At 39.3% G+C, this 24,787-nt stretch overlaps 1 protein-coding gene across 1 annotated transcript in view; it reads left to right on the forward strand.

The window, feature by feature from the left end:
• Positions 1–1,136: 1,136 nt before the first annotated feature.
• Positions 1,137–24,787, forward strand: part of LOC142157760 (cytochrome c oxidase subunit 4 isoform 1, mitochondrial-like) — a 67,937-nt gene continuing 44,286 nt past the window's right edge. Inside the window, exons 1-2 of the mRNA XM_075211311.1 lie at positions 1,137–1,212; positions 22,532–22,619. Of these exons, the coding sequence (XP_075067412.1) occupies positions 22,532–22,619 (88 nt within the window). The 5' untranslated portion in view covers positions 1,137–1,212. The remainder of the gene's footprint in view (positions 1,213–22,531; positions 22,620–24,787) is intronic.

Here is a 24,787-nt window from a genome sequence, read left to right on the forward strand (position 1 = left end):
AAACTTTATTTTAAAAAAAAAAGAAATACACTTAACCATACTTGCCAACATATATAATTTTCATTGGGGCTGACCCAATGCATTTATGCATATTAGGTACCACATAGTCTATTGGAGCACTACATTGGAGCACTACAATTCCCATCATGCCAAGTCTGATTTTTTATTCTAATATTTTTTCATTTTATATACTCCCATCCAATAAAGATTAACTTACAAAGCAAAGACAACAGGAATAGACTATAATAATTACATCTTACATGCAAAAATAGTGACTGTATATTGTGCAGTTTGTCAGTATTTAAAATAAGGATTTACAAGGAAATTATTTAAAATTTGATACTGCCTCTCAAAATTAAGGTCAGGTGGCATCCATCATCATCGCCCAAGATCAACACCATAAGCACATCATCCCAAGCAAATATTAGTTCCGCCCTCAGTCAGTGTCATCCTAATGTAATAATCCATGGGTACAATCGACAAAAAAAAAGCAGTGTGTACCATCAACATATTAAATGGATTTTGCATCGTATCTTTGTTTTTTTCATATTGTGAATAAATCTCATTGACTTGCGTCCACATTTGAGAAACCCTACCTATCAATAGGAATAATTGTGGTGTAGAACAGGGTTGATTTACAAGGAGGTCATACAGGCAACTCTATAAAATATTAATAACAACATGAACAATGAAGGTTAATATATAATGAATTATGAACAAGCCTTCATTATAAAAATTCACCCATGGTCAAACTATTGCGCTTATTTTTTTTTTGCTCAAGGCTTGAATTACCTTAAAGTTTTCATATTGCTGACTCATAGCTCCTATGGAGCATCACAAGTAGGTTTCGCAGATAATAACAGTAGATTTCTTGATAATATAAATTCATAAATCAGAAAGTGAGATATCACAAATATTCTCTCTCTAGAGCTGCATAATATGGTGGCATGATATAAAAAAAACAATAATAATGATAATATCTATATGGAATACAATACAGTGCAAATTGGACCACTTAGGATGTTTCATCTTCACCTGTCAGCTCGGCAGCTTTTCTTTGTCTGACTTCCTATAGTGGAGGAGATTGGTTTGGCTGAGAGCTATCAACACCTACTTTCAGTTTCAGCTACTATATATATAGGGACTCACATAGTTAGAGCACCATGCAGAACAAGGATTGAAACACGTCCATTGTTAGAAGCAGATAAAAAGGTAAGATCTGTCTTTTCCTAATTGAGAGAAAACTATGCAATTTAGCAGTAGAATTTGTGTTGCATTATTAACTGTCAAAGTTCTGGGAGACACGTATAGTTTTATTTACAATTTTTTTCTTTTTTTTTCTCTGTACTGCAGTTGCCAAATGTTTTTATTTCCAGGCAGAGTCCCAGGTCTTTGTTTCTGGAAAGGCTTCTATTTTTCCAGTATTAACCAACTACAGAGCACGATTCCACTTATTCTGTCTAATGGAACTATTCTTAAATACTGTAGTGGAATATTAAAATGCAGTAAAACTGCATAACTGTCTGCTCTACATTCAGTACACAGGATGGAGATTGTAGTCTACCAAAGGTGTATGATGTTACTTGTGTATTGTATGGACTCTTGCTAAACTGAGCCCAAATTGCGTTGTTGGCGTACAATATGCCGTTTTGACTTCTGCACAAGCACATAAAGTAATAATTTCAGAGCTAGTGCTTTGTAACTTAGCATGAGCCCTAATATATATATATATATATATATATATATATATATATATATATATTTATATTTATAGATATATGATACAATGCATTCATTGCAATAAATGAACAGGATTTGCACAACATACAAACACACATTTTGTTTAATTAATTTGTTGTCCAGCACAAAGTAGATTTTTTACAGCATACACACAGAAGATAAAAGTACACACAGGAGATAAAAGTAATCTTTTCTAGGACACTGATAATGATTCTACTAAATGCTGTTTGTGGCCAGTCCTGGTTAAGATGAGGAAGCATGGCTACGTGACACTGTGCACAGCACTAATGAGAGACTCATTTGCAAGTAGAACCTCCCATGCATACTTTATTTCATACATACCAATAGCTTTTGAAACATTTATGTGACAACAGCCTTCAGGCACTATCACTCTTTAATCTGATGTGGTAATCTGAGGAAGCATAAAATAATAAGGAAGACAAATGACTTCTTAAGACTTTATTTGCACAAAGTGTAATCATTCGCAGTACATGTCTTTTTATGTAAACTGTCAAAATATTTATTCATTTACTATTTCTTTTTTTTCAAGTAAGGCGCATATAACATATATGAAAGGTTAATAACATAGATATTGAAGTCACCCACTCGACATTTCATCTGCTAATGGAGAGTTTTATTTGCATGCATAATTGTCAGATTATACCTTGAAATACTGGAAGTAGCCTTTAAATCTTTTGCTGCTATTTAATTTGCCCCTGCGCTGAACCAATCTTTGCACTTTTGTTTATACAGAAGACATTGCATTTTCATTAAATACCACTAGTTTCTTTATAATCCAAGTCTAGAATGTACATTAGTTTGCCTGAAACGTGGCACAATAGTAGAAAATAAAGCATTTTTCACTTGTTAACTAAATTATTATACCCATACTTGCCTAGGCGACGTCCGGGAGAGGGGCGTGACTAATGGGCGGAGGGACGGGGTGAACTCGGATTGCGTCATTTTGGCCCCGCCCTCGCGATAAAATTACGTTTTGTTGCGGGGGCGGGGCCAAAATGATGCGATTCTCAGTGACTCGCGTCATTTTTACAAGGGAGTTCCGGGATGCGGGAGAAATGCCAGCTCTCGCGGGAGCCCGGGATACTGACCCGAATTTCGGGAATCTCCCGGACTTTCCGGGAGAGTTGGCAAGTATGATTATACCTTTCTGAATAGCTGCAGCTCTCCAGATAAGAATGGTACTCCATGTTTATGAGCTGACTTTACATATTGGTACTCCTGGCACTCCATATGATACTACAACATTTCTGCATTGTTTATTTTTCAAATATGAGATGAGTGCATTGTAAAAAAAAAAGTGGCAAAAAGGGCACAAAAAAAGTAATAAAAAAAGTGGGGAGAGCATAACATTTAGAAATCTAGACATCATTCTGCATAAAAAAATCAGTCAATTAACTTTATAGCCTGCAATGCACAATAGTTTTCAGGAGGTGGCGCAACACAGGAAACATCACATTTTTCATATATTTACTAGATTAACGTTGGTCAACCAGTTGAAAAAGATGGATTGTCATACCTCTCTGAAAAGTTGATGTTCTCCCAACCAGAACAGTAACCCATTTGTATCAACTGACTGAGTGTAAACGGGTGCAAGGAGTACCAAAATGTACCTAATACTTATTATTATTTACAAGAATGTGTTGTTTTGTCTGGTGATTACGATTAACATGAAATAAAAAGAGGTTTCCTTATTTGATAAAGGGGACTCTTTCAGATGTTGGTGCCACTGTGTATTTTGCAAATAGGAGGCAGAAATTTGGTTTACAAAATTGCTGCCTCCTTGTATTTACATAAATATTATCTTTTTCAAATAAACATGTCCCTTCATTTTTTTTAAAGCAACACATAGGACAGGGATTGTGACTCTAAAAGACAACCCACTTCTATTTATTTATTTATTTTTATTTAAAATAAACATTAAAATAGAAAAGATGGGCACACTAATATGACAAGAAAGCGGGGACTTCTACCTTTAAAATGGGTGCGTTCCCGTTAATTTTAAAGCTGAAAAGGGGTGAGAACTGAGCTCCCCCTTCTTCTGTCTACCTGGTGTTGGTAATGGTGTTTATTGACTGCTGATCAAAAACAATCTGCAGGCAATGACTAAACCTTCCAAATAAGGGTGCCCCCCAAGTTTTTCTGAGCCAACGATTATAGTTTACCACTATGAAAAGCAAATAGAGGAAGACACAAACTTATAAACCCAAATTCATTCTGCTCAAGCCATTAAGCCATTCCCCTGGGTCCTGATATAGTAATTGTGTTGTTGCAAAATGCTTCCTGTAGTCTAAGGCTGTTCAGCAAGTGTCTCTCAAAACAAATCCCAAATCAATACTATCACATGAGAGAATCTTTATTTCATACGATACATATGGACATATCAGAGGGCATACAGTTGCTCCAGGTGTCATGGCTCCACACTATACCTCTGCATCCACCAAACTAAGTTTGGTGGCACTGGCCATCTGTAAGAGGAATATTACCGCTCGTCAGGCCTGTTAAGGGTCCCTCTGTGCATGCGTGAGCCGGCTTGTCCTTGTTGAGGAGAACAGTATACTGGTGGGAATTGGAATTCATAGTTTTTAAACATACATGTTTGTGTGCTGTTTGTTTAAGAATTTATTTTGCAAAGAGCTATAAATAGGTTAGAGTAAATATTTCTTGATGTATATAGTTGGACATGAGTTTATATGAAGCGTGTCATACATGTTCGTCCATTCATTCCTAATGGGCAGAAACACAGATGCAGTATATATAGTGTTTTTCCATTCATAGTAATACCAATATATATATATACTTGGGTTATATCTAGGCATGCACTGACTGTCAATGCACATAACTCTATGCCCTCCATAGTATTGTATTAGGCAGGCATGTTAGGCCAGATACAGAAAGATAAACATGACCATCAATGACAGCAAGCCTTATTAGATCCATCGAAGGAGCAGCGAATAGCAAGAGGAAAGTCTACATTGAGGAAACTGAAGAGTTGTTGATAGAACATTCCACAATACTGAAAATGCAGGTAGTTAGGGGAATGGGAAATAAGCCACTTTAAAAATTTGAGTAACATACTATTTACATATTATTTGAATGTTATCCCTAAAGAATGTAACTTAGAAATCTCGACTTTTCTATTTTACAGTTGAAAAGAAATTGCTCTCAACAACAGCAGCTGTTTTGTGGAGCCTTACTGAATTTATCAAGGCAAAACAGTTTAGCTTGTTCATGAAACATCTGCTGTGTCTTCTAAGGTCCTTTCATGCTACTAACTGCACTGCTTAACTTGTAATAAAGAGACAATTTCACCACAACAATTTCTCTCTCTCTTTTCTAATTTCCATAAACTGGATTGGGACGAAACATGGTGCTACTGGACTGGGGACTTTTTATTCATCGCCCCTTTCTCACAGTTTAATGTACTTTTTAATCCTTGGCCCAGTCTAAGTATATACACCAGAGCATCGGTGTATTATGTGTATTATTATTTCATGTTATTAGGTACATTTTGCCCTTGCTATTACCTGCAATATTTTGTGTATTAGAAATATAAAGAATATGGCCATATTGTGTGAAAGTAACAGGACAGCAGAAGTAATTTTGCTTGTGTTAGCTAAGATAATTACCATTTGTCTCAAATGTCCATTGTTATGAGGTGTAGCTTATATCTGGTTTGTAATTAGAACAATGGCTGCTGGAGGATACATGCTTCTATTTACCCTGCATCTTGTGAACGTCTTGTGGTGTCGTAATTAAGCCTTATTTTGGATATATTCTGGTCTTCCCGAGTGAGTTGAATCCCACAGAGGGTAACTGCCATCCCAGCTAAGGGTGATATCCTCACATGGATATTTAAGTTTTGTACTATGAGTGCCAATCTCAAGAGGCTTTACACAGACACAAAACACAGTGGAGTGTTATGATTAACTGTCAATGTACAAGCTAGGGCTGGTTATTTGCTATTTTTAATACAAAGGCTAGTGTAGACTGTTTAGCTTTTATGTCTCTAGGGCACTAGTGTACACAAGCAATAAAATGACAGGTGACACAATCATTGTAAGTAAAATGCAATAAAACTGTAATGTGGACCAGCTTTGTGAACTTCAAGTTAATGATCAACATACATCTAATATAGCATAACCTGTATTATAGTAAAACATATTAGCTTTTACACACCCTGTGAAGAACTATAAAATGCGGATATGAAGATAACTAGTCAAGAGGGCGGAACACTGATTGATTCTAGTCACTTTGTACACTTATGTGACAATTTTACATAGTTTACCAGCTTTGTACTTAAAGTGATTTGTACAATGTATTCAAAGTGTCATTTCCTGACGATGATTTGAGCCACCAAAACTCGTTAGTAGTTGCTAGTATCATTGTGACATGGACACTATTAAAATGAAATATTCTTTGAATGATAGAAGTGCTGTAAAATTCACTGTCCTGTCTCAGGTATGTACAAAGTAAATATTAATATCAATGGCTGGCTGAATACACATTACACTTTTTCAAACACTTAGCAGACAAACAATAGGGCAGGCTACATTCAGAGTCCATCATGAGTTTAAAAAAAGAGCTGTATGTATATGAGGTTATATTATTTAGCTTAGTTTCTACTTTTGCCCCATTCACAGCAAATCTAACAACTAGGGCCTCATTTAGAGTTGGATGTAAGTCAATTTTTCAGGCGTCAATATATACATTGCCATACTACGTCCATGCACACCAAAATCCGTACATAATTATTTTTGAGCTTCTTCGAATTGTCACCATTTATAGCTGGAAAGGCAGAGCAAGGAGGGGCAATTATTGAGTACAGTAAGGGCTTGCACACGTAAGAGATTTGACTAAATGAGATGCACCGTTGATACTCTTCTTATATCTTTATCGGGTAACGGAAGCCTGGTGTAAAGGTACACAATTATGATAACACCAGCAGAACTATCTAGTCGTTTCTGATTGGCTCTTTGTGCATTGACCCCCTCTAGTTAATAGTGCTTCATTCATTTCCATTACAGCCATTTTAGGTAAATATGCAGCCATCTATGGTTTTTTTATTTGTCATTTCCATTTCAACTACTGCAGTGATGAAGATTCTCATTGGATTTAAAGCAGTAAAATATGTATGTGGGGTTGCTTGTATTTAATAATTTACATTATTATAGGGAAAATGTGACTTTCACATTTCTTAATAACACTATCAATACACTATTCTCTCTTATGTATATGTTACTTCATTATATTATATTGTGTCCGAATAGGGTAATGCGATGTTCCCATTTATTGATAACACTTTCCAGACACTATTTTTTCTTGTGATACAGTACTCCATTATATTATATTGTGTATACTAAAATAATGCCACTTTTCATGTATAACTAACATTGTCAAGACATTTTTCTACGCTGTCGCTGGGCATAAGTATACTCATTTGTATGAGTGACTTAGAAATACTGTTGTATACACACATAAGTTCACAAGTTTTGTGACAGAATTTTTATGCTTATATGCGTTAAACTCTATAGGGTTTATTTAACAATAGGATAGAAGTCCTTTTAGGGCTTTTTCCTACTCATCAAAGCCGCCTGCCTGGTGAAGACTATCCTTCACCAGGGGCCTCCGGCAAAGCTTCTCCATGCAAAGCACAGGGAAGCCTATTTAACACAGACAGCAATAGTATGAGTAAAATCGCTGCCCTCCAATTGCTACCACCATCTCAGCAGAGCCGGATTTAGACCTCATGGGGCCCTAGGCAAGATCCTGGTTTGGGGCCCCCATCTGTGAAACAATCCATAGCACTATTTACATTTACATTATTACAATAGAGATAATTATATTTTAATAATAGGATCCTCTGAATGATGTCACTTCATTCCCTGCACGCCCAGTTCAAGCACACTAAGCCTGCGCAAGTGCTCACAGCTCCCTTTTACAAAAAATGTATTTTGGCAAATTAGTTGGAGAAGTATAGAAGAGAAAAAAATGTCCCCTCCTTCATCACACTGTGCCCTAATTTTATCACTTTTGCTCCTCCTCCACACTGTTTCCCCTTTAGTACACTGTACCCCCTTCATCATCACGCTGTGCCCTCCATCATGCTTTTGCTCTTTTATCATCACACTGTGCACCCTTCACCATCACACTGTGCCCTCCAAATTTTTGCTCCCCTTCTTTATTTCCCCTCACACTGCCATCCATGTTTTTGTTCCACATGTCTCTTTTTTCCCTCACCCTATGTGCCCTTCATACTTGTTTCACATTTCTCTCATGCCTCTGTGCCCTCCTTGCTTGTTCCACATTTTTTTCATCCCCTTTGTGCCCTCCTTGCTTGTTCCACATTTCTCTCATGCCCCTCACCCTATGTGCCTCTGTAATTTAACTTACCTTTAACTTCTGTTCTCTTCTGTTCTGTTCTTCTTGTCTTGCTTTCTTCTTTCTTGTATGTCATGGTGCCGCTGCTCCTCTCTGCTCCGGCAGTGCTCCTCGACGAATCCTAACTGAAAATAACGTCGGGCATGATGACGCCACGCCCAACATTCAGTGGGAGAGAAGAGGAGAGGAGGCAGCCAGGAGCCGCTGCGCGGTCAGGTGACTTATTTTTTTTTTTATTAAATCCATTTTCAGCCGCGATTCTTCTTTACTATACCGGCAAACAGAGGTGGATGGCAGGAGAAGGGAGCACCCCTCTGCCTTGCCTACCCCACTTACCGTCGACTCTGGGAGGGCCCTCTGGGGACCGCTGGGCCCTAGGCAGTTGCCTAGGTTGCCTAGTGGTAAATCCGGCCCTGCATCTCAGCAGGGGTACTGTTCGGAAAATGGAATAGTAAAATACAGCATTTTCTTTAATTACATTATTTATTAAAGTTTTTTTTCAAAATGTTAGTGAATCTCAGGCTTCCAGTTCCAGTGCTCATGTACAGATTTACACCAAACTGGCACTACTGCTTCCAGCCAGGGAGCTGAGAATTGATATGAACTTTATTACTATTCTTGATAAACAGACCCCTAAATAAGGCAGATAGGGGGATAACTTAATTTTCATTACAGCTTTGCTAAATACTGCAGTATTTCCTCCTCTTCACTAACATCAAAAGACCCACCATCCTCATACAATGAATAATGAGAACTGGTTTAGGACAAAACAGTTATTACAGGGCATGATAGTCATTATCCTTCAAATGTTCATTGACTACAATGGCTAATTGTATATTGTAAAGTATTTTTTATTATTATTATTATTATTATTATTATTATAATTATTATTATTCAGGGGCGGACTGGCCATCTGGCACTTCTAGCAAATGCCAGAAGGGCCGATGGCTAGATGGGCCGATCTGTCTGCCTGAGCAGCAGCATTTTCCGGCGGCACATTTTTCTCCCCCAGGCGTCACACCATGTCACAATTCTCACATGTCCTAAGCTGTCACTTCTTACCAAGTCATATGCTCTTGGAGGCCTCGCATGAGCAATGGCAGGCACACGGAACTACAACTCCGGGCATGATTTGCAGCGCGGCTCTCCTCGCTGCTTTAGGTTCTGCACTCTAGTGTTGCTTGTGGGAGATGTGGTTCTTCTCTAAACTCCACTGACCGCAGGTTGTCTTGGGCATGGCTTCAGTGGGGAGTCTAGGCGTTCAGGAGCACAGTCACCAGCGGCCCTTCCTGATCGGTGTGAGCGGGGGCACGGCCAGCGGCACAATGAGGGGTGCACTGGTGGGGGGTGACATGACCCAGGTGCTTGTGTGTGATAGTTACAGGGGAACTGAAGCTTTTAGGCAGCCACATATATAGCAGTTACTACCCAGGTAACTAGGAGCATTGGGGTAATTACCTGGTCACCAGGTGCATTGTCATTATTACAGGGAGAGTATATGATGCATTGCGACCAGTTCTCTGTGTTAGCTGGTAACTAAAGTCCTAGTGCAAGCAACCTGGTCACTTGAGTGCACTGCCTTTATCACTGGGAGATTGTATGGTAGTTACCTGGTCACTAGAGTGCACTGCCATTATCACTGGGAGATTGTATGGTAGTTACCTGGTCACTATAGTGCACTGCCATTATCACTGGGAGCTGGTAGCCCTGGCATGGGAGGCACCCCATAGTTGCCGCCCCATGTGGCCAGAGTAGCACCAGAGCCAGACAGAAGATTCTCCTACACAGCGCAGATGGAACAAGGTAAGTGTGAAGGAAGGCGGAGAATGGCGGGTATTTTATTATAATGTGTGAGGGGGAGGTATGTTAATATAATAAGCTAAGGAAGGGAGGGGGTCTTAATATAATGGGGGTGGGTGGTAGGCTATTAATATAATGTAATGTAGGTGGGGCTAATTCTATAATGGGTGCTATTTTATTTGTGGGATGTTGGTAGGGCAATTTAATTTAATAGAGGGGCATATTAATTTAAGATGGAGTGATGGGACCTTTAATTTAATGATGGGGTGGTTTGGGGCTATTGATTTAATGTGGGACTGAGTTTGGAAAGGAGGGGTATCTAATATATATAAGCCTAGCAGCGTGTGTTAGTGTGTGTGTGTGTGTTAGTGTGTGTGTGTGTGTGTGTGTGTGTGTGTGTGTGTAAAAAACTATTTTCTCAGAAAGGGCTCATCCAATTGACCTGAAATTTGGTATACTGACATTATTTGACAAAAAAATTATAATAGTGAAGTCAGTTAACTTCCATCATACCCACTTCCCCCCGTGGGAGGGGTAGTAAAGGCTAAATTTACCAGTTGAGGGCTCAAACTCTTGACCGTGTAGGTATTTATTTACCAGAGCCTGTGTTTGGTCATGGACAATTGTATGTCGCATTTTCACGAGTACGGAGAAGCAGTGATGTGAAAGTGCAGGTTATGAATACTGCCCTTCAAGGAAGACTGATTGAGCACAGCGATAAGGTGTTTAGCAGAAACGTTGTGTATCGAGAGGTTTTAGAACAGTAAGATGATGGAGATTAAGGATGAGGTGATGGAGAAGAATGATGAGGTGGTGACATGTGGACAAAACCACGTTAAAAAAGGGCGCTTACGTTGGGAAGTAATGCTCTTCCCCTGAGGAGGCCTGGCCTAGCCCCAAATGCATGACAAGAACCTTTTTAACACCTTAAGTAGCTTGATTTGACTAGAATGCATGAGTATCATGCACGGGTTAACTTGTTTATTATATGTGGATTTGAATTATCTAATGCCGGGGATGGTTGTGAGCAATGGTTATAGTAAACGTAAATGCTATTAATTTATTGCTGGTGCTGTTTGGAGGGAGGAAAATAGGTTTATTTATTAAATGGGAATACTATTAATTTAATGTTGGGGCTGGTTGGAGGGAATTCTATTTATCATATATGAATACTATTATTTTAAATGGGTGCTTTTGATTTAACGCCTGGGGTGGTTGGAATTTTCTAAATTTCATGTATCCATTTTTTTTTCCAAATAGGGCACCAACATTCCAGGATCCAGACAAGCAGCAACTGAGCTAAAGACACCAGTGAAAGTGACAAGAACAGGTAGGAGAGAGTAGGGCAGTATGCCAACTGTCCTGAATCTGGTTGGGCAGTCCTGAATTTGGGTGACTGTCCCGCTTAGTCAGGATTTGCACACAACTCTGCCTTCACAAGCAGTACTGCTTCACACTGTACTGCTCATGAAGGCAGAGCTTTGTGCACCTAACAGTAGTGCACACAGTATTGCATATGTATTTGGCAAAAATTTGGCTAAAATGATAACCATATTACATCATAGGGGCCACCTGTCTTAAGTACCCTGGACCCCCCGTGCTATAATTCATGTAGCACACAAATATCAACTCTAAATTTCAGTGTCCAAATAAGCTATCAAGTATTTGTGTGCTACATGAAAAAACAGTCAGTATTTAACTTATGTGAAAAACAAAAAACTAGTTTGCACCCCTTGCATTGTAACATGGTTTTGTCCAGGAGACTGAAATAAGATACCTCTTAATTTAAGATCCTTAATGAACCAGGCCCAAGGAGCAGATTAAATAAGTGTCGCCTTGGCCTGTGACTAGAAGCTATTCTCGCGCTTGTAAGCAGTGGCCACAAAGAAGGTCAGACACCTGAATCATTTAGTCCCAGTTTTGAGGAGGACTGTTTCAGCAGTCTGGGACAATAGGCACATTTTCCCCACAAGTGTTGCTATTGATAACAAACCAATTCATGTCACTCCTGTGACAGGTGTGGATGTGTCAGTGATTGCGGATCCTGCCCATGCCCTAGCATCTGAAATAGACAGCTCTGACAGTTAGCCTGATTAAGGGCGCACCTGCACTTTGTGGGGTTTTATCAGATGTAGCATCATTAGATGTTAGCAGTAGTGCCCAGTGATGGATGTCTTTGCAGCGATTGCCAGAGAAGCTTTGCCTTCTTCCCAGGATTCATCTTGTGTTAGAATGCAACTAACAAGTGGTCTTGTATGTTCAGACTTCAATGCCTACAGACAGATAGACCGACAAATAGACAAGGGATCTCTATGCACTTTAGTAGGCACTTTGGATTCTGCCATAGATTCCCTGTTGGTTTCAAACTATCAACTTGATTTTAGTAGTAGACAACACTAGCAATGTGTCAGTTTTTTTTGCTTATGACATTGAATCAATCATTGTAGCAAGTTGTAGATCTGTGGAGAGATAGGTATGGAGACATACAATGCAGTTGTATGCCACCTGTACAAGTATATTGGATGGCAGAGTGTTACTTGCGGTCCTGTAGTCTTACTCAAACTGTCTATTCCCACCACCTGAGTAACTTCACTGTTGTCAGACTTGCGCACTTTACTTTCCTGCTTTCCGTTACAAGGTCTGGAGCTGGCAGCAAATGGATGTTTGGTTCAGAGCAGCACCAATACAATTCTACTCATTGTTAATGTTTTTTATTTTATGTGTTTGAGTGTGGTTTGTGTAGATTACATATTTAATCATTTTGTTTGTGAGGATGGTGAAAAAAAAATATATTAGATGTTATTACCTCTGATGTCTTGAACAGGAACAGTAGGGCATAATGGCACTTTGATTAAAGAAATGAACTAATAAAAGTTTGTGTTATAACTGAGGAATGAATTTGTCACGACAATAGTACTTTAGAGGCCACTGACCGGTATTGACGCAACTAGATTGAGAGGCGCGGAGTCTAACACAACCCTAGTATTCACCCCCCGCAAGGAGGTATGGGCTTGGCTGCATGAGGTGTGCAGGTTGCGGTTCTCCCAACTAGTCACCAGTGCAGTGGAGCACACACAGGAGAGCAGATGGCGGATGCAAACAGCTGAGACGAAGTACACAAGGGTATAACGAAGAGAATGGTCAGAGGAAGCCGAGGTCAGGAACTTGCTGGACACGAGATACCGAATCACAAAGCCAAAGAATAGTCAGGAAACGAGCCAAAGGTCAGCAATGGAAATAGTAACAGGAACAGATAATTGGAACGCTGGAGACTGGAACACCAATACTCTGGCAAAGGTCTGAAGCTGGGAGGTTCCTAAAATAGAGGAAAGTGGTGCCTGATAAGGTGGTGACAATTTGGAATCAAATGCAGCTGAAGACACTGGCAGAAAGAGGAGAAGGCATCCCGTTGCCTAGCAACGGGACACGGTGGTTACTGTGCATGTGCATCCCATTGCTAGGCAACGGGACGCGAGTCGGTAGAAAGACAGGCATCCGTCCTCTGCACACATGCACAGTGCGGCGGACGGCGCCTGACAGAATTAAGCCAAAGGGAAATTAAAAGTTGAGGTGTGTGTTAGAAACTTTATTTGTCCCTCTCTAACGGGTTAAAGTGGACAGGCAAAGTGAATCTGCGGTTTGCCCTTTGCTGTGTTATTGTGGGAGGTCACTTATGCCACATTATAAATGTCCCTGTCTAGTGGTGTTCTGCCTCTAGTCCGCAAGACAAGACACCCGTCCTTCCTGCCTTTTTTTGGATGTCCCTGCAGGTGCCTTGTGAGACGGTTTAGGTTTGGGTTCCAATACCCTTTGGCTTGGTTGCCACGTGCTATTTTTGTTCCCGGTGTGGGACTTTTTTCGCTGGTGGTTTGAGAGCCAACACCAGCTGGTTTGAGGTTTGTTTTTTGATGGATGGAAAACATTGAGCAGTCGGTGGAATATGCTTGGTGAGTGCACATTAGCTTTATTTATGTAATGACTGAACCCGCCTCAATTTGAAGAGAAGGCTTTAATTTCAGTACAGGAACCACCCTAGGGGACAGGTTTGTTGACTGAGCTCTGCCAGTCCAGAAGGGACTCAGGTTCTCGGATGCTTGGGATAAGAATAAGGCATACCCATGTTTAAGGATAAGAGGGCGCCCGGGTATAATGGTTCCCCATGTATTGATATCAAGATATTAGGAGAATTGGTCCTAGCAGAACTGCTTACCGTTTTCTCCTCCCCCATTGAAGGTTTGTATTGTAATAAACTCCTTTATTTGACAAACTCTGTTTTTGTGTCCTTTATTATTAGCAGATTGGTAAGAAGAGGTAAAGAAGGGGAGTGAATATTATGTGAGAACATCAACCATTAACAATTCTATATGTAAACTTAATCACAGGTTAAACTACAGTACTACACTGTAATAAATAAAGGAATTGATGAATAAAGGCTGGCAATGTCAGTGGGTGCCTGACGTTGCCATATCCAAGAATCTGACAGTCACGTATCATGCAATGAGTAATTTTTCCGGGAGGGCTTGTAATAGTTCACTGGTGTCTGGTTTTGTGGGTTACATATATTTCCTGCTACAAAACACTGCTACAACAGTTGTCATCAAAATTTGTACTTCTGCATATATTCTTGTAGTTGGTGACATTTGCAATTCAATCTCTTGTCATAATGTTTTGAGACAATTCATAAAGTAAGCAAAAGAAAATTTCTGCTATTATGTGTGTGAACAAAGCACACATGCACCTTCTGTATTCTCGTAGAGAAACTCACTTTAACAGACTATAGAAACCATAATTATCACAAAGAAGTCACCAAATGCAGAGTAGTGGTAATAGAGGATTATAATATTATATTATCAGCCACAACATTAAAATCACCAGCCTTTTATTGTGTAGATCCCTTTTGTGCTGCCAAAACAACTTTGACCCATCGAGGCATGAACTCCACAAGACCTCTGAAGGTATACTGTGGTATCTGGCACCAAGACATTATCAGCAGATCCGTTAAGTCCGAGGTGGAGCCTCCATGGCTTTGACTTTTTTCCAGTACATCCCACAGATTCTCGATCAAATTGAGACCTGGGGAATTTGGAGGTTAAATGAACACCTTGAACTCTTTGTCATGTTCCTCAAACAATTCCTGAATAATTTTTGCAGTGTGGCAGGGCGCTTTATCCTGCTGAAAGAGGCCACTGTCATCAGGGAATACCGTTGCCTTTAAGGGGTGTACATGCTCTGCAACTATGTTTAGGTAGGTGGTACGTGTCAAAGTAACATCCACGTGAATGCCAGGAACATTGCCCAGAGCATCACACTGCGTCCGCTGGCTTGCTTTTTTCCCATAGGGCATCCTGATGCCATCTCTTTCCCAGGTAAATGGCGCACATGCACCCAGCTGTCAACATAATGTAAAAGAAAATATGATTCATCAGATCAGGCCACCTTCTTCCATTGTTCCATGGTCCAGTTCTGGTGCTAACGTGCCCGTTGCAAGTGCTTTCGGCGGTGGATAGAGGTCAGCGTGGGCACTCTGACCAGTCTGCAGCTACGCAGCACCATACACCGCATGCTGCAATGCACTGTGTGTTCTGCCATCTTTCTATCATAAATAGAGACAGTGGGATTTTTATATCAATAAACTCTATATATGTTTTATTATATTGGTTTCCTGAGTGCCCCAACAATACACTCTCTTTCACTTTTGTCTCTATTTCTGATAAATGGGTGGCATTAAGTAGGATAATATTAAGATTCCTTTATCAAAAGATTGAACCATTCTTCTAGGGAGGTGTTGGAACTACCAGGTGCGGTATATATCCATTTTTGTCTTTCTATCATAGCAAGCATTAACTTTTTCAGCAATATTTGCTACAGTGGCTCTCCTGTGGGATTGAACCAGACAAATTAGTATTTGCTTCCCACACACATCAATGAGCCTTGGGCGCCCATGAATCTATCACTGATTCACTGGTTGCCTTTCCTTGGACCACTTTGGTAGGTACTAACCACTGCATACCCCACAAGACCAGGGCCGTCTCTTCCATAGGGTACGATGGGCAGGTGCCCGGGGTCCCTGCATCCCAGGGGGCCCGTCAGAGGCAGCTAAAAAAAAAAAGTTCCTGAAAAAAAGAAGAAGAAAATACTTACCTTGCTCTCAGCTGGCGATCCGGCTCCCTCCCTGGTCTCCTCCTCCGTACGGCGCTCGCAGTGCATGTCGGGCGTTACGTCATCACGCCCGCCTGACATCCATTGCAGAGCGCAGTACGGAGGAGGAGACCAGGGAGGGAGCCGGATCGCCAGCTGAGAGCAAGGTAAGTATTTTCTTCTCCTTTTTTACAGGAACTTTTTTCTCTCGCTGCCTCTGACGGGCCCCTGGGCTGCAGGGCCCATATATATAATCATTTTTTTTTTTATATATATATATAGGGGCCCTGGTGCACTGCTGTGCCCGGGGGCCCCAAATGTTGTTAAGAGGGCCCTTCACAAGACCTGCTATTTTGGAGACCCAGTTGCCTAGCCATCACAATTTGGCTGTTGTCAACAGCGCTCAGATCCTTACACTTGGTAATTTTTCTGCTTCCAGCACATTGAAACAATTTGACTATATCAAGGTGACAGTTGCTGCCTTATTGCAGCAACATTTTTTTTTTATTCAGAAATCAGAAACTTGAAACCCCCCTCTAGAAATCCTGTGCTGTAAAGTACAAATATTTGTTGGGATTCTGCTAGCTATATGTAAGTAACAAAGAAAGCATGGCTATGTGAAATTGTTTTAACCTTTCTACTCCTTTATCCCCTTGTATGGTTCAAATAAAATAAAATATATCCCCCTAATCTACCAAAATAAATGTAACTAGCAATGTAGGCAGATCGATCTCAATAGAGTGTGCAGAGTCATAATCTTTTCAGCAGATGGTTATGACAGATGAAGGTAAATCATGTAGATGTGTACACATAAATGTCCATGCTCATTTGGACTTTCAGTCGTTGTTAAAATGGCTACAGAAATCACTTCTGCAGTAATTTTCTATAGTGTGTACCCAGCTTTAGGCTCTTATCATAGATAGAACTATACATGCCTCCTTATAACAGTCTGAATCTGCTAACAATTGTATATTTGTGTACATACCACCCAGCGTCTTTGTAGGAGTTATAAAACAACTCAGAGTCCCCTGACTCCAGATTTCTTAAACAAACCTTTCACTGACACCAAAAGTCAGGGATTAGCCTATAGAGAAATATCCCATATCCACTGGTGACTTACACAGACCAAACCTAGTTTAGCATGTCTAAACACCAGGCCTTCAGGGCGCCCTGTCACACTCAATAGCTGAAATATAGCAGACACAGCCCTGCAGGAAAACAGCAAAAGGCCCTATCCATGTAATGCATGGGCTATGCTATAACTATGAAGTTATTTGCACTGTGACCTTAAAGACAGTGGGGGTGAAGTGCTGGTGAAGGTGTTCACACTCCCTGGCATTTAAAATAGTTGCCCCTGGCAACCATAATATTCAATGCAGGAGGTTATAGCTGTTAAATACACTCACAGACAGTGTATCTAATGATATAAGGAACACAGGCTGGACTTTTATTAGGTAGATAACCATTAGGGCTTATTCACATATATGTGCTTGGAAATGGGTAGATTGCTTTAAAACCAATGCTCACTTTAGATGCATTTTAATGATGTGTTTCAATGCATTTTCCATGCATTTTGTTTGCACTGCGCTTTTACCAATAAAATCTACTGTACTGATGGAGAGCATTCAGAAGGAAATGTTGGGAACTAGCCTATACGAAACCTATTATCCTATTTTTCATGAGATTTTCAGGTGTTGGTTGGCAGTCTAACAGTGCATTATCAGGTGTGTACGAGCCCTTAGAGTGTAATCATTTAAAATATATTGAGGCTAATGCAGAGTTGGACGTAAAATGGGAATAAATTACTCTTAAAAAAGATTTGTAAGATGAGTGTATTTCCGCACATATGCAGAGCCATAAGAATCTCAAGAGGAGTCCACCTCAGCATCAGCAGCATTTGCTAATGGTTTACAAAGCCTTCATCATCAGCGAGTGTGTGTTTCTGCAGGTATTCATGAGCTGCATTTACGTAAACATTTTTTTACTATACTGGGCCAACAATAGAATGCCCCTTTCCTGCCCTGTCTCGCCTCTCAAGGAACAGGCAGGAATAAGTGACAGAAACGCAGATGCCTGTATAGGCCATACATGTGCTTCAATTTTCTGGGCGATTTGGTGCACAATATGCTACGCAAACTGGCATACATCTAACTCTTCATTAGTCTCTCAAGACTATCCTCCCCTTCCACTCTCTCAATCACTGTTGCCAATGCCAACATCTCTTCCCCAATTTGATGCCTGGGTGTCATCCTCGAGTCCTCCCTTTCCTTAGCCCCCCACATCCATCACCTAATCCTGCCACTTCCATCTCCACAATACAGCTCATATCAGACCCTTCCTCTCCATTGATGCCACCAAAACTCTCATCCAATCTCTAATTATCTCACGCCGTGCTTACTGCAACCTCCTCTTTCGTGGCCTTCCCTGCAACCAAACTGGAGTACCTGGAGGAAACCCTGTATGTCGTTTCTGTATTGTCCATGCTTTATGTATGGCACTGCAGACTCTTTGTGACACCATATAAATAAAACCTAATAATAATATAATAAAAATGATTTAGATTTATTAGATTGAGGTCAGATTGAAAGCAATGCTATGAAGAGAGTGTTCTTGTTTTCTACTGTGGTCTCAGGCTCCAGTTCTGTAGCCAAGGGTGGAAAACTACATTACCAGACCCCATAGCAAAATTTGGATGGGGGTTTCAGTGATGTCATTTCAATAGGGGCACAAATAGAAGCATAATAAGGTATGTAACTTCCTTAACACTGATGAAACCACATTAGACAACATGATTTTTTCAGTATAAGACAATGACCTATGGGTTTTAGAGTGACAAGAGGAGGTATGTTGATCAAGATAACTCCACCTACAAACATCAATTATCCCGTAAAAATCCTGATAATCTGCCTTTAGTTGTGTCCTTAAGAGAATTAAAATCCCCAGGCATCACAATTTGTCCTTGTGCCACACATCTAACCTTAGTTATCAATTTGTCTAGTAAAAGAAAAGCAAAGGGAGGAGGTGCTTAGATAACAAACTATTCATTAAGTTTTATATATATATATATATATATATATATATATATATATATATATATATATATATATATATATATATACACAAGTTAACCCGTGCATGATACTCATGCATTCTAGTCAAATCAAGCTACTTAAGGTGTTAAAAAGGTTCTTGTCATGCATTTGGGCCATAGCCCAGGCCTCAACCACCAACCACTCCCCACTGTCACCCCCGGCAACCACCAACCACTCCCAACTGTCACTTCTCCTTCAAGAAATATATATATATTTTTTTTAAATCTTTATAAACACTTTTAACAATTAACAAATTAAATTAACAAATTAAAAACATCTTAGTATACCAAATTTCAGCCCTTTCTGATTTTTTTTTCCACACACACTAAGAATTTAGTAGGTCAGTGTAGAACTCTGCCCAGCAGGTGGCGCTGCAGCTTGGTTTTATTTTTCCACACACAGACAGACTAACACACGCCACTAGACATTTATATTATATACAAGTTAACCCGTGCATGATACTCATGCATTCTAGTCAAATCAAGCTACTTAAGGTCTTAAAAAGGTTCTTGTCATGCATTTGGGCCTAGCCCAGGCCTCCTCAGGGGAAGAGCGTTACTTCCCGACGCAAGCGGCCTTTTTAATGTGTGTTCATGAGGTAAAATTACCTCACGAAAATGAGTTTGACCCCTCAACTCGTAAATTTAGCCTTTACTACCCCTCCCACAGGGGGAAGGGGGGATGATGGAAGTTAACTGACTTGACTATTCTAATTTTTTTGTCAAATAATGTCAGTATACCAAATTTCAGGTCAATTGGATGAGCCCTTTCTGAGAAAATAGTTTTTTACACACACACACACACTAACGCACGCCTCTACACATGTGTGTTCATGAGGTAAAATTACCTCACGAAAATGAGTTTGAGCCCTACCAAATTTCAGCCCTTTTTGAATTTTTTTTCCCACACACACTAAGAATTTAGTAGGTCAGTGAATAACTCCGCCCAGCAGGTGGCGCTGCAACTTGGGGTTTTTTTTTTCACACACACACATACAGACAGACGCCACTAAGCATTTATATATTAGATATAGATAGATATATATATATATATATATATGTATATACATAAATATATATTTAACCAGAACAACCAGAACAACTTGCATAAACATTGGGTCTATTATAATAGATGCTGATCACCATATGTGTCCATTATATGTGCAACTGCAGTTCTAATATAAAGAACCATCTCCTTCTCCATCTAGATGATTTATACAATAGACTAGTACTATAATGTTACCCCAAATTACAGGTTAATTGGAATTTGGAGTTCAGAAATCTGTAAACAGTGATGATGTTCAATATGACACACTGATAAATGTAAACCAGTATTGTCAGGGGAGAATCATTACATCCAGGAGTATTTGTACCTTCCCCTTCACATCGAATCAAGAGAGTGCTCTGGTACTAAATAAGTGTTAACTCAATACAACCTATTAATTGCCAGGGAATTTAGCCAGTTTTCAGCAATTTATCATTATTATTATTATTATTATTATTATTATTGTTTATTTATATAGCGCCAATCATATTACGCAGAGCTGTAAAGAGAATATGTAATAATAGAAGCTAAATTGATAGCAGCCCATGTGACACTCATATAAGTCCAGACACAGCTTATCAGTAAAAAGAGAAGAAAGAAAGTACTACCCATAAGGAAGGCACACTCATTGAGAAATTCCTATTTTTTGAGGAGGGACACTCTATAATACTAAACAAGAGTGAATAGAAATAAATGGACACTACACAATAAAACTACGGTAGTATTAACAGCAATAGAAGTGAAATCACAAATATTGTATCCTGAGTGCTTTTTGGATATTTATATACAGCTAATTTATTAAATACAAATATTTATCAATTATTTAGCAGCTCCCTAATTATATTAATGTTATTCTGAACTATACTATTTCATGTCTTTTGAGCATATGAGCCTGACCGAGACTCAGAAATTTTAAAATTTCGCTTTTTAAATCATTTAGTTTTAACTATACACTAATAAATAGTAGACTTTCACATGAGCGATCAACCAAGTGCTCGCTCATGTGAAAGTCTATAAATTAGTAACTTAACAACTTAGCTATTACCATTGCAGAGGCAGCTGAGTACCACTGTCTTGTCCCAGCTATATTTTGTTTCCTAAATTGTATCGATAAAGAATTTTTTTCATATCTGAATTATCACCGGGATATTTTAATAGATGTACCCCTGTGATCTTTATAAAATCTCCCAACAGCATAACTATTGTTCAAGGTATTGAACAATCAAAAGGTGATAAGCTCTATTGCCGGCGAAAATGTGAGTTTTTGTCTGCAATAGGGCTTCAAGGTATACATGCAATAGCACCAATAACAGGATTTCACTGGAAATAAGCGTACTTAATTTATTAAATGGATTAAAAACTAATTCAATGAATTAAAAATGCTTATGCTGTGATTTATTTATTTATTTTACATATTTTATTATTATTTGTTGCAAGTCCAGTCTTTCAGTTCTACTCCACATGTTGGAACTGGCTAGCCGGGACACACATGTACATATTTCTCAGACTAGCCTGGGGAAAGCGGTGCATTAAATCTTACTGATTCGGGCCAATAGTGCCTAGACAATATTTTATTGACAAATTGTGATGATAGGTGATTTTTTTTTATAAGCAGCAATAAAGAATCAGCCTAATAGCTGCATACAAATAAGTAGACCCAAGGCTATCTTTGTTCACTTAAAAATAATAACACCTAGTTCATAGATCACTATCATTAATATATCATTATATGTAAGTGTGTTAAAATGTATTTATTGTTTCCTCCATCTTAAGATTGTCGTCGTCTGACAGCTTCCATGTAAAATATCATATGGATTTTGTTGTGTAGTATATTCCATAGTTGTCCCAAACCTCCAGAACAAGTTTTTTAAAGTATGTCCCTTGTAATGTCCATCTTTTTCAGCGTTGAAAACTGCACTATAAAATTATTATGTTCTGAATATAATATGCAATTTTAACCAAGAATTCTTATTCTCTTGGCTTTCAAAGTATTATTTACTAAAGATGATTAATTAGCTACGAAAAAGGGCATTATAATCAAATTTAGTAAACATGATATGATTGCAGTGCTTCAAGGCCTGCCTAGGCGGTGGGATGGCCAATAGCAGTCATCTTTTCACAGCATTTTCTGCCTTTTTGCGACAATGTAATTTCTGGCATCATAATCATTATGGGCTCATACAAACTAGAAGAAGTATTAGTCTTATCTTTTTAGTCTCTGCTATATAGAAATTTAATTTTTAGGACAGAATACATTACCTCTGTTGAGGAACTAGTGTTTATATTGAATATTGCTAATGTATCTTTGTTTTTTACAGATGCTAACTACTGTTGCACGTGCCCTCCGTGGATCAAACTCCATTACATGGAGGAGCCTCTATACTAGCAGTTGTTTGTGTGCGCACGGTGAGTAGAGATGTTCATTTTCCTTGTATTCCTACAGTTATGCTTTGCACTGGGCAATGGCTGGGTCACTTTGGTTAAAGATAAGGCCCCACTAACTGAACCCCTCACTCATGGTGAGGTATTATGCTGGCCACAAATACTGTTATATCGCTGCATATGGGGACCCAAAACAACTGCACTGCCCATTAAAGATCCTACTAAAGTATATAGGATCGTTATTAGGCCAGATGTAATCATCCCCCTACCTAAAGCTTTTTTTGCAGACATAGGTTCCCTGAAAGCAGCATAGACTGTCTTTAATTATGTCTAAAGACAGTCTATGCCCTTGGGCTGGGGGGCAGGGGAGCGTCTACCCCACAGAGTGGTCCCATAGTGGGCTACCTTGGGCTGGGTCACTGGGCTGCTTGCATTTTTTTCCTTTAAAATGTGCCTTATAGGCTGCTAAGTTGAGTCTTGCCCCCCAGGCTAAAATTTGCCTGCCCTCCCCTTGTTTCATCACCTTTATACACTCCCAATTAGGGCCCTATCTATCAAATGGTTACTGTCAGCGATAGCACTGCACATCTGTGAACCACCAAACAGGTCACACATGCGCATGTCCTCTGAGACGGCCCGGAAAATCAGTAAGTTAAGTCTTACCACTCCCAGCCACAACAGTTTGGCTGCCTCAGTGATAGTTTATTAATAAATTTCAGTGATAAGTTATTTTCTATCACTACATGGTTCATGTATTCTCTGAATCTAGTTTTACTGGCAATGCCTGACAATTACGTTTTGACCCTGTATAAAGTTACCTATAGCCTTTTAAAATGGATTGTAATGTTTACTACCTGTGTTAAATACTCAAGGTTCATCATAAAACCTATCTTCACATATTACAAAGGTCATGCATACAAAAGATCAACTACAACATAAAAAAATGCTGAATTTTATGACCACATAAGACCATTCAGTCTATATGTGATAGGACTTCTTAAAAGAAGTCTGTAATCAACATCTTTATGTGTATGTGTTGCACTGGAATCTGACTTATTTACATTGTGGCTCTCTCAAGTACTCATTTAACTAATAAAGCATTTTTTTATTGTCCTCCTGCTCTGCTATCATCATCCTGAGATGGCGATAGCGATAGGAGGACAGCGACGGTACTTGTAAAAATGGAAAAGTTCTATCCCCAGTGAGAACGCCCATTTTCTCTGGATTTAGGGTTTTCCTCTGTTCCAATAACAGACCTTTTGCTAAACTCTGATGGTGGAAGGAGATGCTTTGCTCTTTTCTCCTTATTTGTTTTAATACATACATTCATGGCCAAAAGTTTTGAGAATGACACAAATATTGGTTTTCACAAAGTTTGCTGCTTCAGTGTTTTTAGACCTTTTTGTCAGATGTTGCTATGGTATACTGAAGTAAAATTACAAGCATTTCATAAGTGTCAAAGGCTTTTATTGACAATTACTTGAAGTTTATGCAGTGTTGACCCTTCTTTTGAAGACCTCTGCAATTCACCCTGGCATGCTGTCAATCAAGTTCTGGGCTACATACTGTCTGATGGCCGCCTATTCTTGCCTTATTAATGCTTGGGTTTGTCAGAATTTGTGGGTTTTTGTTAGTCCACCCGCCTCTTTAGGATTAACCACAAGTTCTCTATGGGATTAAGGTCTGGGGAGTTTCCTGGCCATGGACCAAAAATTTAAATGTTTTGATACCCGAGTACTTAGTTATCACTTTTGCCTTATGGCACAGTGCTCCATCATGCTGGAAAAGACATTGTTCATCACCAAACTGTTCTTGGATAGTTGGGAGAAGTTGTTCTTGGAGAATGTTTTGGTACCATTCTTTATTCATGTGAGTGAGACCACTCCCACCAGTGCAGAACTTGTTCAGGAATGGCAGCAGACAGGTGTGAGTTATGCCGTACCAAATATAGAAATGATAACAGCTTATCTGAGGAATAGATGAATGTGATGAGAGTATTCTATTGTTCCTTTTCTTATCTTCCAACTGTTATTATTTCTATATTTGGTACGGGCATAATCGGCACCAATTTTTATATTTTCATTTATTTGAATTGAATTACACTATGGGGGGAATTCAATTGGCCGCGTTACTTGCGCTTTAAGTGTATCTTGATCTTCCCACATTCTAACACATTATTTTAAGTAACTTAA

This window comes from Mixophyes fleayi, chromosome 5 (genome assembly GCF_038048845.1).
Source record: "Mixophyes fleayi isolate aMixFle1 chromosome 5, aMixFle1.hap1, whole genome shotgun sequence".
In the NCBI taxonomy this organism is placed as follows: Eukaryota; Metazoa; Chordata; class Amphibia; order Anura; family Limnodynastidae; genus Mixophyes; species Mixophyes fleayi.